The sequence below is a fragment of the Eutrigla gurnardus genome (assembly GCF_963514095.1).
Source record: "Eutrigla gurnardus genome assembly, chromosome: 5".
Lineage (NCBI taxonomy): Eukaryota > Metazoa > Chordata > Actinopteri > Perciformes > Triglidae > Eutrigla > Eutrigla gurnardus.
Genome location: NC_139919.1, coordinates 19,793,232 through 19,808,221, shown reverse-complemented (window position 1 = coordinate 19,808,221; position 14,990 = coordinate 19,793,232). Strand labels below are relative to the sequence as shown.

At 42.7% G+C, this 14,990-nt stretch overlaps 1 protein-coding gene across 1 annotated transcript in view; it reads left to right on the top strand.

Annotated features, from left to right (window-relative positions):
* ccdc88b (coiled-coil domain containing 88B) overlaps nucleotides 1-14,990 on the top strand; it is a 32,783-nt gene that overhangs the window by 4,758 nt on the left and 13,035 nt on the right. Inside the window, exons 4-19 of the mRNA XM_084010008.1 lie at nucleotides 2,363-2,432; nucleotides 2,651-2,709; nucleotides 3,136-3,219; nucleotides 4,023-4,157; nucleotides 4,802-4,947; nucleotides 5,342-5,423; nucleotides 6,192-6,350; nucleotides 7,179-7,325; nucleotides 7,497-7,674; nucleotides 7,906-8,021; nucleotides 8,316-8,384; nucleotides 9,327-10,007; nucleotides 10,369-10,548; nucleotides 12,370-12,710; nucleotides 12,951-13,110; nucleotides 13,894-14,292. Coding sequence (XP_083866134.1) covers nucleotides 2,363-2,432; nucleotides 2,651-2,709; nucleotides 3,136-3,219; nucleotides 4,023-4,157; nucleotides 4,802-4,947; nucleotides 5,342-5,423; nucleotides 6,192-6,350; nucleotides 7,179-7,325; nucleotides 7,497-7,674; nucleotides 7,906-8,021; nucleotides 8,316-8,384; nucleotides 9,327-10,007; nucleotides 10,369-10,548; nucleotides 12,370-12,710; nucleotides 12,951-13,110; nucleotides 13,894-14,292 — 3,006 coding nt within the window. The remainder of the gene's footprint in view (nucleotides 1-2,362; nucleotides 2,433-2,650; nucleotides 2,710-3,135; nucleotides 3,220-4,022; nucleotides 4,158-4,801; nucleotides 4,948-5,341; nucleotides 5,424-6,191; nucleotides 6,351-7,178; nucleotides 7,326-7,496; nucleotides 7,675-7,905; nucleotides 8,022-8,315; nucleotides 8,385-9,326; nucleotides 10,008-10,368; nucleotides 10,549-12,369; nucleotides 12,711-12,950; nucleotides 13,111-13,893; nucleotides 14,293-14,990) is intronic.

Genomic DNA, 14,990 nt, shown 5'->3' with positions numbered 1-14,990 from the left:
GATTGAAGGATTATGAAGAAATTCATCTTGAGAGAAACTTGCCTGGAAATCATAGACGGATAATTGCACAACATATTGTTCATCACTGCAGGGTGTATATTTGCACCAAGTGATGATGTATAAACATCAACACAGAATGCATTTTGGCTGTATGATGCAACAACAACAACAACAACAACAACAACAACAACAAGCAGCTTCTATATGATTTCTCGTCTGACTAATCTCTGGCAGAAGTCTGTTTTGGCGTTTTAGCTGCACAATGACCAACACAGAGCTGCGGTGGATAATATCCTACATGTCCTGGAGGAACACAAACTTCCAGCTGGCTGCACACTGCTTCTGATGCCCAACTCACGCATGATGGAGTTGCTAAAGAGAGTGTCTGCCACATGGTACATTGCCTGTCTCACTTTACAGTTTATAAATTACAGTAAGAGAGAGAGAGAGAGAGAGAGAGAGAGAGAGAGAGAGAGCTGTAGTTGACTTGCTTCTGGTGATTTTTGCACCAATCGATTGCAGGAGGAAGTAAACAGGCTTTCAGAGCAGTTGGAAAGGAGTTAGCCGACATCAGAGTGTCTCTTTGACAGAAACATTTTTAATTAACGGGGAAATAGTTTGGAAGACCTAGTAAATAAAGTAATAATGTATCCATGGGATGTTTTTGCTGGAATGGAAGTCATCTGTCTGATCGCAATTGATGGCAAAGTAAGACGAGGAGCAAAGGAAGCAGGTCCACATGACAAATACTGGTTTTCGCTGCCAGAAAGCCAGTTTCTGGACGGGGGACGGCTTTCCATCCAGCTTGATTAAACGTCATTTAAAATGTGCCAGGAGATTAGTCCAAGATCTTGAAGCAGGAAACACAATTTGCTCACTTGGAACAAGCTGATCACAGTGTTGGTCGGCCCTCTGCGAGTTGTGAATGGTTTCTAGCACAGGACCATCAGATTCAAGCATAACATCATTATTTTGAGATATATAACGGCTTTAGTAAATGTTTGAATTCTGTACTAAAACAGAAATGAAAACAGTTTTCTGGATTAAACTAAGCAGCCTCACATCAAATCTCCCTGTTTTATTGACACACAAGGATAATGAGTATTGGCTGATTGGTGGAAGTCATGGAGGTCAGAGGGATCTGTGTTATTTGAAGTTTACACAACACAAAGAGGCCGTTCATGCTGGTCGTGCTGAGGCTGTTAAAACAAAACAACATACAAAAGAATGAAAAAGAAACATAACACAAGTAAACTTTTTAAAAGAAAATAAGGAATCCATAACAAAAGAAAAGGTTATATATGGTTTTATGCAGGGATCTCATCCTACAGAAAACACAGTTCATACAGGACACCTTTAAATCAGTATTATGATTGTCCCAATATCAGAGCGTTAACAACAAATAATTTAGGGTAAAAAGACTCCCCTGAAACTACGAAACCCCCCTCTGAACATGGTACAGTCTGAGTTCCCTCTAAAACCCATTGGAAACTCAAGCAGGCAGTTGATGGGAGCTCAATTCAAACTTTTGTTTTTATTCAATTCCATATAACTCATACATTCGTTTTAATGGAATGTATTATTAAATGAAATAAGTCATTTTTTGATTAAAATTATGATTACTTAAATGACCCGAATTTACTTGAAGCCAATATAGTCTGATTGAATATTAGGGACGTGCTGTGCTGCTGATAAAGTAAAACTGCTCATATTGAGTTATGAAACTGCCCGCTGTGCGCCCCAGGTTCACAGAGGAGTGAAAGCTGGTCCAACCCTGGCCAGGGCCCAGACATGGAGTCTGGGCCCTCAACACATGTTTGGGGAAAAAAAACTAACATTTAGTTATTAAAGACTGGATATTTTACAGTTTTAGATCAAACTGTGGGAGACAAACACTGGTTCTTCTATACTGAAACTTCTTGTAACTTGTCAGCCAAAATAATAATAAAAGTATGATAATTTACCGGTCTTTGGCTGTGGTAGTAACTGGTTGTGCATGACATTAGTTGTGATATCTGTGACTGTGCAGTTACTGTGCCTGCATTGCTGCCACATTACCCATAATATGCATATCGTCTGTTCAGAAGGGGAAACATATAATTTGTTCCAGGATTGTCGATCAATCACCCATGTTTCTATTACATCTAATACTGAGAACAAACTACACTGCATTTCTACAAAGAGTCCTTGACCTGGAAAGACAAACCAAACTCTTATCGCAGATCAGCTCTTTGTTTACACCACAAACTGCGGGAGGCTGGTGGAAAGTCTTTCTGTTGTTATTTATCCCGGCTCACTGACAGTCAGACAGACAGGCAGGATGGGCCGGCCGATCACTCATCGTGTGTATTCCGTTCCTCAGGAAGACCTACAGCAGTTGATACTGATGCCCCTCCCAAACGTTGCCATTCTGGGGCAGGACCCCATAACAGGTACAAGATAACCACATGATCCTATCAGCAGCAAGGAAGTAATTACACTTTATGTACAGATCCATATCTCTGCCATCTGTGTGACACATTAAGGTGATAATGGCGGTGGGGGTTGGAGAATAATAATAATGAGAAGATGATGATGATGATGATGATGATGATGATGATGATGATGATGATGATGACGGTGACGGTGACGGTGATTTCTGTGTCCTCAGAGGCAGCCGTGGAAGAGCTTAGGCGGCTGCTGCTGCTGTTGCTGGGATGTGCTGTGCAGGTGATCACACAAACACATGACCATCATGCTTTCTGACGGGTGATCACGACACCCGCAGTGTTTTTACGGAACCTACAGACAACCAGTGTTTTGAACAAAATAGTCACTATTTTTAGCCACACTAACGGTCTGTCATCATTTGATGCAACACTTTGAATGGATTATCCTTCGTAACCCAATAAATAAATCCTAAGAACTAAGGTGAACCCCAGACTCTATATCAACGGTAAGCCTAGATTTCTTTTTTCCACAAGACGTTTTATAATGATTATATTATTATCAAAAAATCTACAGATTAATTTCCTGTCACTTGACTGCTTGTTTCAGATGTAGATTTTTGGGGCTGATATGTGTGTTATCGACACACAAAGACTCCTTGATGGATGCACACATGCCTGACTCCTATTCATCCCTCTGTGTCCGCAGTGTGAGAAGAAGGAGACGTTCATTCAGCAGATCCAGTCGCTGGACATTGAGACCCAGACAGCCATTGCCAGCTGTATCCAGCAGGTATGTTGAAGTGCAGAATTAATCAAATCAAGGACCCCCCCCCAAAATATGAAAGGCATTCAGCGTCTGACCGTCAGTATGAGGAGATAATACCGAAATTTAGCAAAGAATTCCTTCTCTGTCGGGCCTGTAGGCAGCGAGGGTGAACTAGTATACCTTCTGCTAGCGCCTCAAGTAAGTGTGAAAATTAGCTACTCATTATTCTGTTGGCAGCCTGCTAAGGACCTCTGGGTGCCCATAGCTGCCACCGTAGGATGGATCCTGCACCCCTCATGTCCACCTCAAATCATCCTTTTTTTTTCTGTCATCCTCCACTGTCCTCTCCAATACAGTCTAAATGCCAAATTGTACTCTTTAAAAAAAATGCCCCCCCGTGAATAATTGCCAGCATTACAAAAACAGCATGTTGCATAGCAGCGTGTCTGAATTACAGTGACAGCGTGTTGCCCACCAACCTCTTTTGTGCCAGCGTTCTCAGCCTCATAAATCATAGAGGGGAGAGGTGCTCTTCCGTGTGCTTGGATGCACCCCCTGCTTACTGTTCATACAGTATGCCTTCCACCCGAGGACGTGTCGAACCTGCCGACATAATCATTAGTTTCGCATTTTTGCATTTTTTGGACGTGGTTCTCTCATTCACAAAGAAATGTGAGAAATAATATTTATAAACAGATGCACCTCTGTTTGGTATTCGCACAGTCTTTCCCCCTGCCTGGATGTCTGTCCCCAGACCTGTCATCTAGTGTTTAGGTTTCCACGAGGCACATCTAATCATGTGACCTGAGAAGTTGTCTGTGCTGCAGGTGACTCAGGATCCTCGCATGGTGCTACCGCTGAGGTGGGAGGAGCTGGTAGAGTTTGAAGGCGCAGACTTGCAGCTGGTGTTCAGCTCAATGGCCAAACAGATCCAAAGCCTGCAGAGTGACACGCACCTGGAGGTATATATGCTCCCACACACACACATGTAGCGGCTAGCCTGGCTCACGCCTCCCAGTACCTCCAAACTATTCATTTTCAAGCACAGTGCTTCCTGAAAAATATTACTTTTCAAGATGTCAGTCAATATGTCTAGTATTTTGAGATATATTTGAGGTAAATTGTTATTAAAATTGTTTTCTAAATGTAACTCGCTCCTCAGTCTCAAATCTAATGACATTCCACTGAGATCTTTTACCAGCTTTTGTGGGATTAAAAGGCATGATTAAAGAGATGATCTCTGTTTTGAACAGTGAATAATGTTCTAAACCCTCAGCTACAACCTTGATAGGAGATCAGAGCAACATAAGACGTTATATTTTCATCAAATCATTTCCACTGACTTAACAAAGCCCTGATGTGTAAAACAGAAGAGGAACGTCATTTTATATTCATTTTGTAAAATAATTTTTTAATGTTTGAAACCCAAAAGGTGTATAGACTATAATAACTGCACCTGCAGTCAGTTCAAAATGAACACTATTTGTCGTTGCTGTTATTCTCCCGTACTTTATGTTGCGTGTCTGTGATTCTGCCTCCGAATCCTTCTTTTCCTCCATCCTCTATGGTCCTTGCCATGTCTCTCTTCTTCCCCTCACTCTCCCAGAGGATAGTCGAGTTGTGTCGGGAGCGGGAGGCCCAGTTCGACTCAACCACGGCGCCCCTGGGTGATCACAGCGAGGTGCCACCCCAAGGTCTGGCACTCCAGCTGGCAGACAGCAAGGCCAAACTCCGCCGCCTTAAACAACAACTGTGAGTGTGTGTGTGTGGGTGCGTTTGTGTGTGCACGTGCATGCGTGTATGTGAGTTGAAAAAAAGTCAAGAGAACCTTTAGAAAAGTAGTGATAAAGGTCAACATGAAAAATGCGCAAATGATTTTGTCGGTCGTTTGAGTCGTTACTCAGCACTAGTAAGGAACAAATCAGGTACTCACTGCCTTGACTTTATCACAAAGGTCACCGGCCAATTATAATTTCTGCATATACATGTATTTTTACTATTTCTAGCAAACATAATGTGCTCTAATCAAATGTTTTATCAGCCAGTGAATCACAGAAAAGATCATCTGCCAAATACTGTTTTGAAAAATGGTGTAACGGTGGATTTTTAGTGCCGCTGGTTTTGTGTTTGACTTTTTTTGCTTCAGGGAAGATAAAGGTGATCAGATACTGGATTACAACCTGGAGATTCAAACCATGGAGGACCAGCTCAAGAAACTTCAGAAAGAGGTACAGGCGGAAACCCGGTGATTCATCATTTAGTTATCCGTCAGAGGGACAGAGATAGCCTTGCTTTGGATGCACAAACATACTTTATCACACATAAAGCTTAACTAGTTTGGCAACGGCTGTGATATACTGTATATAAGGCCTGAAACAAACAACACAGCGCAGCCAAACGCACAAAACACAGGTGGCTTTTTATAGCCAATGAGTCGATTCCTCTTAGGTTATGTATTTAGCAGCAATTACACGACACACATTGCAGCCAAATACCGTTTTGCCCAGAAGAGCATTGTTGTTAAACTCCTTTCTAAGTGGGACGAGTTTAAACACTGAGAATCCAAAAGAAAACAACAGGAATGATACTGGGTCACGTGAGACCTTCGCCAAATCACTGCCTTGTGTTTTTCTCTTTCTTAGTGCTTAATGTTCTTACAACATGTTCCCAAATCAGACAGGACACCTTTTATGCCACAACATATCTTGAATATTTTGTCCAACTTTTGTCCAATATTTTGTTGTAACTCTTATATTCAGTTTAAACTAAGAGAAAAGAAGGCAGTCAAAATATTGTTCTTACTTACTATCCTACTACTATCCACGCACACACACACACACACACACACACACACACACACACACACACACACACACACACACACACACACACACACACACACACTTTTCCATCCTCCTGTATTAGACTTTGTCAACATTTGCTTTACTACCACAGCACTTCTGACCTTGTGTGTGTGTGTGTGTGTGTTACTGCAGAACCGTTCTCTGCAGGGTGAGGTAAGGGGCATGCGCGCACTGCGGGATGAGCTGGACTGTGCCCGAGAGCGAGCTGCACGGGCCGAGCAGCTCCAGACTGAGCTCCAGAGCTGTAAACACAGATTGCGTAGCCTGGAGATCACGCGCACTCAGCTGAAGGTACACTACACACACACACACACACACACACACACGCACACACACAATGCAAACGCACGGCTCAATACACATCCTTTCGGAATAAGCCGTGTACACCAGAAAGAAAACAAGGAGCGCAGCAACATCCACAGCGTGAAATACATTCAAATTGCTTTGGCATTAAGATGCATACTTGAATCTCAGAACAAATACAAATGTACTCACAATGCCTTTCATGAACACAAAAATGCTTCTCAAAAAAGCAACCCTTATATGAATATTACCAGCGCAGGTCACTTCAAGAAGATCACCTTTGAGAAATACCACTTATCTCGAAAGCCATAATTTCGGTCTCGCGGCCCTGAGCATTTCAATCAAGAGCGAGTCTGAACAACTCAGCTCAAAGCCAGAGAAAGAGATTATTGTGTGATGTCATCAAGATTTACAGCCTAAAGCTGCTTCATTGACAAAGAGCAGGAGTACGTCTTCAGTTATTGGAGCTTTTACACCCAGATGAGATTTATTCTGAGGTAGTATAACTATTCTGAGGCAGAAAATGTGCTCATATCCTTGTAAAGCATCTCACAGTGTCCTCACTGTCACCTTCTCATTTGATTCATCCCTCCTTCTTGCTGCATCTCTGTGACAGCCCACATTAGCTGGCAGGAGGGTTTCTTTCTTTTTCGTGTTTAGGTTTATAATTCATTTTCACGATTCACTCTGACCACCACTAAAGAAGACAAACATGAATTAAGATAGATTTTCTCTCAGTGCTGCATCAGCAAAAGACATATGGATGGACATTTTGATCATCTAAGAAAATGTTTGACCTTCACGTCTCTCCTGTAGGAGCAGCAACAGCTGTGTGCGGCGCTGCAGGAGACTAAAGTTCTTCTGGAAGAACAGCTGAAAGACGCACGAGCGCGCTGCTCCTCGCTAAGGGAGCTGGAGAGGGACAATCTTCTGCTGCGTCAGAGAGTCATTGACGTGGAAGTGGTGTGTTATTAAATATTTGAGATTTACACTAATATGTGAGAAAATGCCAATCATGCTCAGAAATCTTGGCATGATTTGGCACATTTAGTCCTACTTTTATCATGAATGAATGCCCATGTGTGTGTGTGTGTGTGTGTGTGTGTGTGTGTGTGTGTGTGTGTGTGTGTGAAGGAGCGGGACACTGAGAGGCAGCGAGTTGATGAGCTGCTGGAGATGAACATGAGCCTCGAGGTGGACCTGAAGCACAGCAGCAGCTGTGGTGGCGGCGGCGGAGGCGTGCCCGCTGCACCTCACCGACGTTTCCTCCAATCAGAACTGGACTCTGACGAGGAGCTGAGCGACCTGATTGGTCAGAGCACCTGCTTCTCCGCACCTTGTCATTTAAGACATTTTAATTAACTGATAAGAGAAAATATGTTGAGGAAAAACAGACCCACGGTTTATCAGTCAACAATAACACAGTGAATCTCTTCATAGGTCTGTTTCTCTTTTCCTCCATTTCTTGTTTTCTGCCTCTGTCCCTAATCTGTTTTCATCTCTCCCATGCTTTATTCTTAATTTATTTCTCCCTCCGTCTCAGATGAGAAGCCGCTGAGCGTGGAGGTGGGCGAGGCGTCCACGCTGATGCTGCTGGGAGCAGAGCAGGAGAACGCAGAACTGAGGAGACGCCTGGAGGAGCTGCAGGCCCAGCAGGAGGTCAGGGTTATGGCTCGCAGTAATAATCAGTTCATTGTTTATCTATGATATGTAAAGCAAATAATATAGCTTCCACATGTCTGTAATGTGCTTTGTAATTGACAATGTATGATCATCATATTAAGAACCATTACAGGCAAACATTTCTCATGAAAGAGACCAGACCTTTCAAGTCAACCTCGCATCACGAGTTAGACATGAAGCTCTTCACGATCTGAGTAAATGAAACAGGAATAGCAGGAAGCAACATTTGGAGGAGTTTAACAAGCATTCATGTCCTCTCTCCCGCTGCAGGCTGATTCTCCAGATGCAAAGGATGAGCTGGCTTGCCTGGAGACAGAGCATCAGAATACACTGCGAGAGGTGAGCTGGGAGGAAAATCAAGTTTGCTATAGATCTGAATTCCAAAAGATACTTGACTGAAATAGTACTATAAAGATATATCAGTATCTAAAAAGTAAGAAAATCAAAACAATCAATTGCTCAATAAATTAGTCAATTTTATTGATTTGTTAACACATACATAATGTCTCCACGCCTACACACCCTAGACAAAATACAAACAAGAAACTACATCTGCATTATACTACACAACAGTAGGCAAATGCACACATGCAGGTTGCTATTGACAAATCAAAAATCACAGCACCACAGTGTCCGATATCTAAGTGTATCAGACTTCCAGTTGTTTTACATGAGCAATAAATGGTGTCATGTGTTAACATTTATTCCTGAATTCTGGTGATGTTTGACTTATTTTGTGGAATCTCAAATGATTCACTACTTTTCACCGTTTTATACCATTTTTCCATTGAATACACGTGTGAAGACATCGCCTTTGACTCGGATTAACATTTGTTGTTAATGTGACGTTATAAAGTTGACATGATTAAATATTATATAAATAATCAATATATTTATAACTGCAGCCCTATAAATGTCACACAGAGTATGATGGAAAAATCACTATTACTAGTTAATTATATTTTCCATGATTGGTGAAATGGTGATTTGAACTTCCACAGCAGCTGTATTTATCTGTCGTCAGTTATGCTTTTTTTTTAAATGTCTTATTTCTTATGTTTTGCCAAATTGTATTGAACCTGGATGCATTTTCAGTAAAAACAAGAGATGCTTTCAGTCTTTTTCCTTGCGGTGCATTACATTTCTGTCATGTTCAATACATGGGAGGAGCAAAGACAGAAAGGCAGCCAGGACAAAAAAAGAAGCAGAAATGCAGGAGATTCAAAGCTTTGAAAAACGCATACTTTCACTTCCATTATAAACTCCTGTTTCACTTTTCAGTTCCAAAACTTGAAGAATGAAAATGCCACTTTGAAGCAGCACCTTGAACAGCTGGTTACCAAACTGCACATAGAAGACAAGAGGAAGGAGGAAGGAGTGAAGGAGCCGGACAGAAAGGAGGAGGAGAAGGCGGAGAGAGGAGTACAGGGCTCTGAAGCCTGCAGGGGAGAGGGGGAAGGCAGGGTGAGGATGATGGGGGTGAGGGAGAGACGAGGGGAAATCATTGGGACCCAGAGGGAAGCAGGAGTTGGGGAAGAGGTTCTCCTTGTTGAAGAGGGAAAAGGAGAACTGTGTGATGAGGAGATTAAAAGGAGAGGACAGGCAGAGGGAGGACAGAAAGACAAGGAAGGAGAAAAAAAGAATGAACAGAATTCAGTAGCAAAGAGCTCAGAAATCCAAGATCCCCCCGAAAGTGTAGAAGATAATACAGAGGCCTCAGCTGCAGACCAGACCGTTTGTTCCCTGTCTGGTCCTGATGTGGAGCTGCTGACAAACCGGCTCCAGGAGGCTCTTGAGGAGGCTGACAGACAGACGATGGTGGCCCAGGACCTGCGCTCCAAGTTGGGAGAGCAGAGCAGGAAAGCCTGGGAGGCTGAGCAGAGGCTGGTGGTCCTGGAGGTCCAGCTGCAGCGGCTCAAGAAAGCCGCCGAGAGTCTGGGAGACGCCCGCAGGCAGATAGAGGTACTGATGGAGCGATGGATGGCTTATAGAGATATTACAGTTTGAATTGTTTACACACCACTACTGGCACTTGAGGCACAATACAAGCATGGTTCTTGAAATATCTGTTCACACAAGGCTGTGTTAGTGTCATTTTAACACAAAATACAATTTCAAAGTCATTTCAAGTTTCATTTTGCAGGCGATTTGTGGAGTTTTGCCTTTTGTGTATCTGATTTTTAAAAATGATCATTTCTGTATGTAGAGTTCTGAGAATATGAGATGTATATGACAGTTATTCAGTTATATGTGTTGTGTCGATGAAGTTGTTAATTTTGCAGATGCCTTTGTTTTGAATTTAAAATGATCCATGTTCTCTCAGGTTCTTCAGTCGGAGGGTCTGGTTATGGAAGAGGAGCTGTGCCGCCTGCGGAGCCAAGCGGAGCTTCACAGGATGCAGACCACAGTCATCGCCACCCTGGAGGGAGAGCGCGCTGCACTGGAGAGAGACAGGGACACGCTACGCAACACCATGGACGCCCTGCGCGCCGCCCAGCGCAAGGTTGAAGAGTACACGTGCACAAACACACAAACACACGACATGCAGCTGTGACACCAAACATTCTCATGACCATGACAGATGTCATTTTACTTCGGGGAGGATGGACAGGGACACACATGAATGTACAAACCAAAAGGAGCAGAGTTTTATATGATTTAACACAAACCCCCAGTAACTCAAATGTATTCAAGTTTTACAAGCTGCACTTATTCTGCTGTAATCTCTTGGTTACATTTCATAAATTACTTTCGACAGGGTCTCTGCTTGTCACATCAATTTGGGTTTTTTTTCTTGCATTTACGTCTGAAATCAAATGATATTATTGCATTGAGAGGCTGTTCAGCAGGAGGTGGATCTGGACAGCGTGAAGTGAAATGGATGATTCAAGCTGAGAATGAATTCAGATGTTTTTATATTGCAAGAGTCTCCGTTATACTGCAATATTCACATATTGACAAGAAGAGAATACAGGTGTTGACTTAAGTTGTTCAGTGCATTTCCTCTATTGCAGGATATAGACATATTGGAGATTTTCTGGGGGGAAAATAGAATAGTGTGTTAAATGTGCTATTTGCAGTAACATTGGAAGACATCAGAGAAATTGCAAGCTTAGGAGAAGAATAGTGCTAAGTCAGCATAAAAAATACCATAAAAGGGATTTGGGAATACCTCCCGGAGTCGTACATAATCCTCCTTCTGATGTTGTAATATTCGACTGTATTACCTGCCCTCTTTTCATGATGAGAAGATCCACTTTTCATTGTGGATGTTGTACCTGGACGTTACTGTACTAACCAACCTATACAGCACTGTACATCTCTTCTACATCCACCTAGTACTGGCTTAGAAAATACCTCTTTTTATTGTCAAGTTCTACTGTAATATGCAGTGTCCTATTCAATGCAAATGAGCATATTAAAAATGTATGTGTTGGAATCAGGTCATATTGATATAGATAGCATTGAAAAAGAATGGAGTAATCCTTTAATTCCTAAACACTATACAACAATGAACAATTCATGCAGAAGAATGTTGCAAAGATTTATTAAATTTGTGTTAATTCATACAATATGATTCTAAATCTAGAGGTTCCTTATAGGAGAATAACTGGTTCCCTCTGGAGTTATTTTTGCGTTCACTGTCACTCAACGAACACATAATGTATCCTTGAGCTCCAATAAATGCGTTAAGTAAAGTGTATTCCATATAAAACATTTGCAAAGCAGATTTTTTTTAGCATAATCAAAATTATTTTACATCCGTGTCTGCAAGCTTCCTTGTCCTTGTTGGTCCTTGCTGATTTTATTGCAGGTAAAAAAACAAAAAAAAACTCCAGAGGGTACCTTTAAATCATTTCTGACCAACAATTTCGTCAAGTTACATCAGTTTGAGAAGACTAAAAAGGGCTGTTGAATGACACAACAATGAGGAAGACCTTGTGTGCCCACAGCTGTAAAGCTTTTGAATTACACGTTTTTGAGATCCGGGGTGTTTTTTTTCTCCACATTCTTTTGAAAGTTTTGTTTCATATTTATTCCCTCTTTTATTCATTCACTCGTTTTTAGGTGCATCAGTTTTGTTGGCCTTTAATTAGTATCTTCAATTTAGTAGCGAGTCCTGAGCTACACTGATGGAGCACGTGTTAGCTAGTGTGTTAATACTGTCTGTCTGTCTATTGGGACCTGTCTGTCTGACTTGTGTCTGTTTTGTGATGCCACTGTGCAAGGGGCGACCAAACTAGTTTCCATTCTGGGCATTTATAAATGTCTCTAATCCAAAGTGAGTCAAATAGCATTACAGATAATCTTGTCTCTTTTACAGACTGACCAGTTGGAGCTCACCACTCAGACTCTCAGGGCAGAGGTGGAGCGCCAAGGTCGGAGTTTGGAGACTTCTCGCCGTCGGGAGGAGGAGTTGGAGGCCGAGCTCCGTGAGGCCACCGTTGAGGCCGGATCTTTGACCCGGGCACGAGACCAGGCGCTGCTGGAGGCCTCGAGGCTGGAGCAGGAGAAGGAGGCGTGTCAGTCGGAGTTGGACGGCCAACAGAAGGAGGGAAGGCAGAGAGAGAGAGACGCAGCGAGGCTGAGGCAGCAGTTGGAGAGCACAACGCTGGCCCTGGAGCACAGCAACCAGAGAGCTCGGGCTCTGGACGCTGAACAGAGGTGCAGACACACACACACACACTCCTGTTCACACACTAGGTCACACTGATTACAAGCTGATGTAAGCAATTAACTTTACAAGGCATCAGAGAGAGCTACTTGGGTGCACTATGCATTTATATTTAATGCCAACTCTTTCTTTATTCAACCTGTGTCTCACCTGTGCTGCTGCTGGTGTGTGTGTGTGTGTGTGTGTGTGTGTGTGTGTGTGTGTGTGTGTGTGTGTGTGTGTGCGTGTAGACGTTTGTGTCAGCACCTGTCTGAAACCAAGGAGCTCTGCACTCGGCTGCAGGACTCAGAGAAGGAGTCCAGCACTCGATTAACCAGCATGGAGGAGAGTAAACAGCAGCTACGGGAGCAGTATGCAGATGCTCAGGCCAAGATGAATTCATTGTCCGAGGTGTGTGTGTCTGTGTGTGTGTGTTGGTGGTAGTTTAGTCACTGATTGTGGGATGTAGTTGACAGCGGTAATTACATTTATAAGCTAAGATCTGATCTGCCCATTCTATGGTGTGTTTTGCATATAATATGTCAGTAATGTCAGTGTGTTCATTGGGAAAAGTGACAAAAGTCAGTATACTCAACATTTGCATATCCATCTCTGAGTTGTTGAGGTCCCTCAATGCAAAGCACCTGGGAAACTGAGACTCAAAGAGACTCAAAGGTTGGAAGTGTGTGAAACGTGTGAACTGTGTAGTGCCTCAAGAATTCCCGAGATGAAACGAGAAAGCCTGTTTTCTGCTGACGATCCCAATGTGTTGCTTTCTGTGCAAGAATACTGCGGTGCAATTCTCCACCCGACAGTGATGATGCAAAGATGACGATAAGTAAATGTTCAAGGGCTCAATTAACTGCACACTTGGGGGGGGGAAACATTTCGTTTTTTTTCTTGTTTAAATGGCTTTTGCCAAAGTCACGGTTTGATTTGACCTATCAGGGCACTGAATACTTCCATGTTAGTATACAACAAACATTAGATTGTACTGACTCTATAAAATAAGTTGGGCTACAGTATTAGAGTAATATGAAGATTAATCATTTTATGAAAGTAAACACCAGCAAACCCTCCCGAGTAAAATAAATTCCATCCAGATTTGTATTTTTGATTATGTAAATCCCTTTTACGTTCCACAGATTGTAGATCTTCCAATGCTGCGTTTGCTTCCTATCTCTCTCTTATCAGGACCTATCCAACGAGCAAACACGTTGCCAGAAACTGTCCACTGAAGTCGAACATCTGAGCCAGAAACTACAAAAAGCTGAGGCTGGGTTGAAGACGGCCACCGATTCTCTCAACCAATCACAGGAGAGATTGGAGTCGCTCTCCCATTCCCTCAAGAAGAGTGAATCTCTTCTCCAGCTGGAAAAGAGAAGAGGAAGTAAGGAGGCGGAGGTTATGTCCAATTCACATTCAGACCCCTCAAACAAAACGCACATCTGTCAGACACACGCTCCGGAGACGGCACATCTGGATCGATACCCAGCGGCCGGCAAAGATCGTGACCTTTCCATGACCCATGATTTTGCAACAGGAGAGACAGAGAGGCAGCTGAGTGAGAGGTTGATAGAGCTGGAACGAGAGGTGTGTATCTGTGTTTGAATATATGCCTGTGAATAATGTGTGGGAGCCTTTGAGTCTCGTTCTCGACATGACTACGTGGTTCGCCGCCGCTCCTGTGTGATGAGATGATCTATATTATGTTGAAATTCTTGCTCGAGGGATGCTTGATGACTATCATCTCACAGTAGGCCGGCCACTTTCACGAGAGCAGCACTTTATTTCCAGGACAACCGCTTTATCTCTGCTCATCAGTTTTTATAATGTCACCTCGGCTCCTGTTAATCTCCCTTATCTTGTCGGCTGCTCTCTTGCTCTACCTCTTACTCTCTCTCTCTCTCTCTCTCTCTCTCTCTCTCTGAAACACAAACACACATACGCTACACAAAGTAACGTTTATCTTTGGAGGTTTCTTTTGTGAAATTGTAGTATATTTTAGGGATACAGCCACGTGTTTGGGTCCAAAATGTTATTCAAATTAAACCACTTGAGAATATTAGACAGCAAATATCTCTTCAACAGGGCAAATAAACACGACATTGCATTTTATAAGCTCCTCATCGGTTTTTTAAATGTAAAATCTATAGCTTCCTGTAGTGAAGTCAAATGTTTACCCTCTGAAATGTTGTGGATTCGAAGTAGACCTCAAAATGATACTTTCCATTACTGATGTTCGCAGGGAAAAGGTGAAAAAGTAGGAGTCTCCAGTATAAATCACTCAG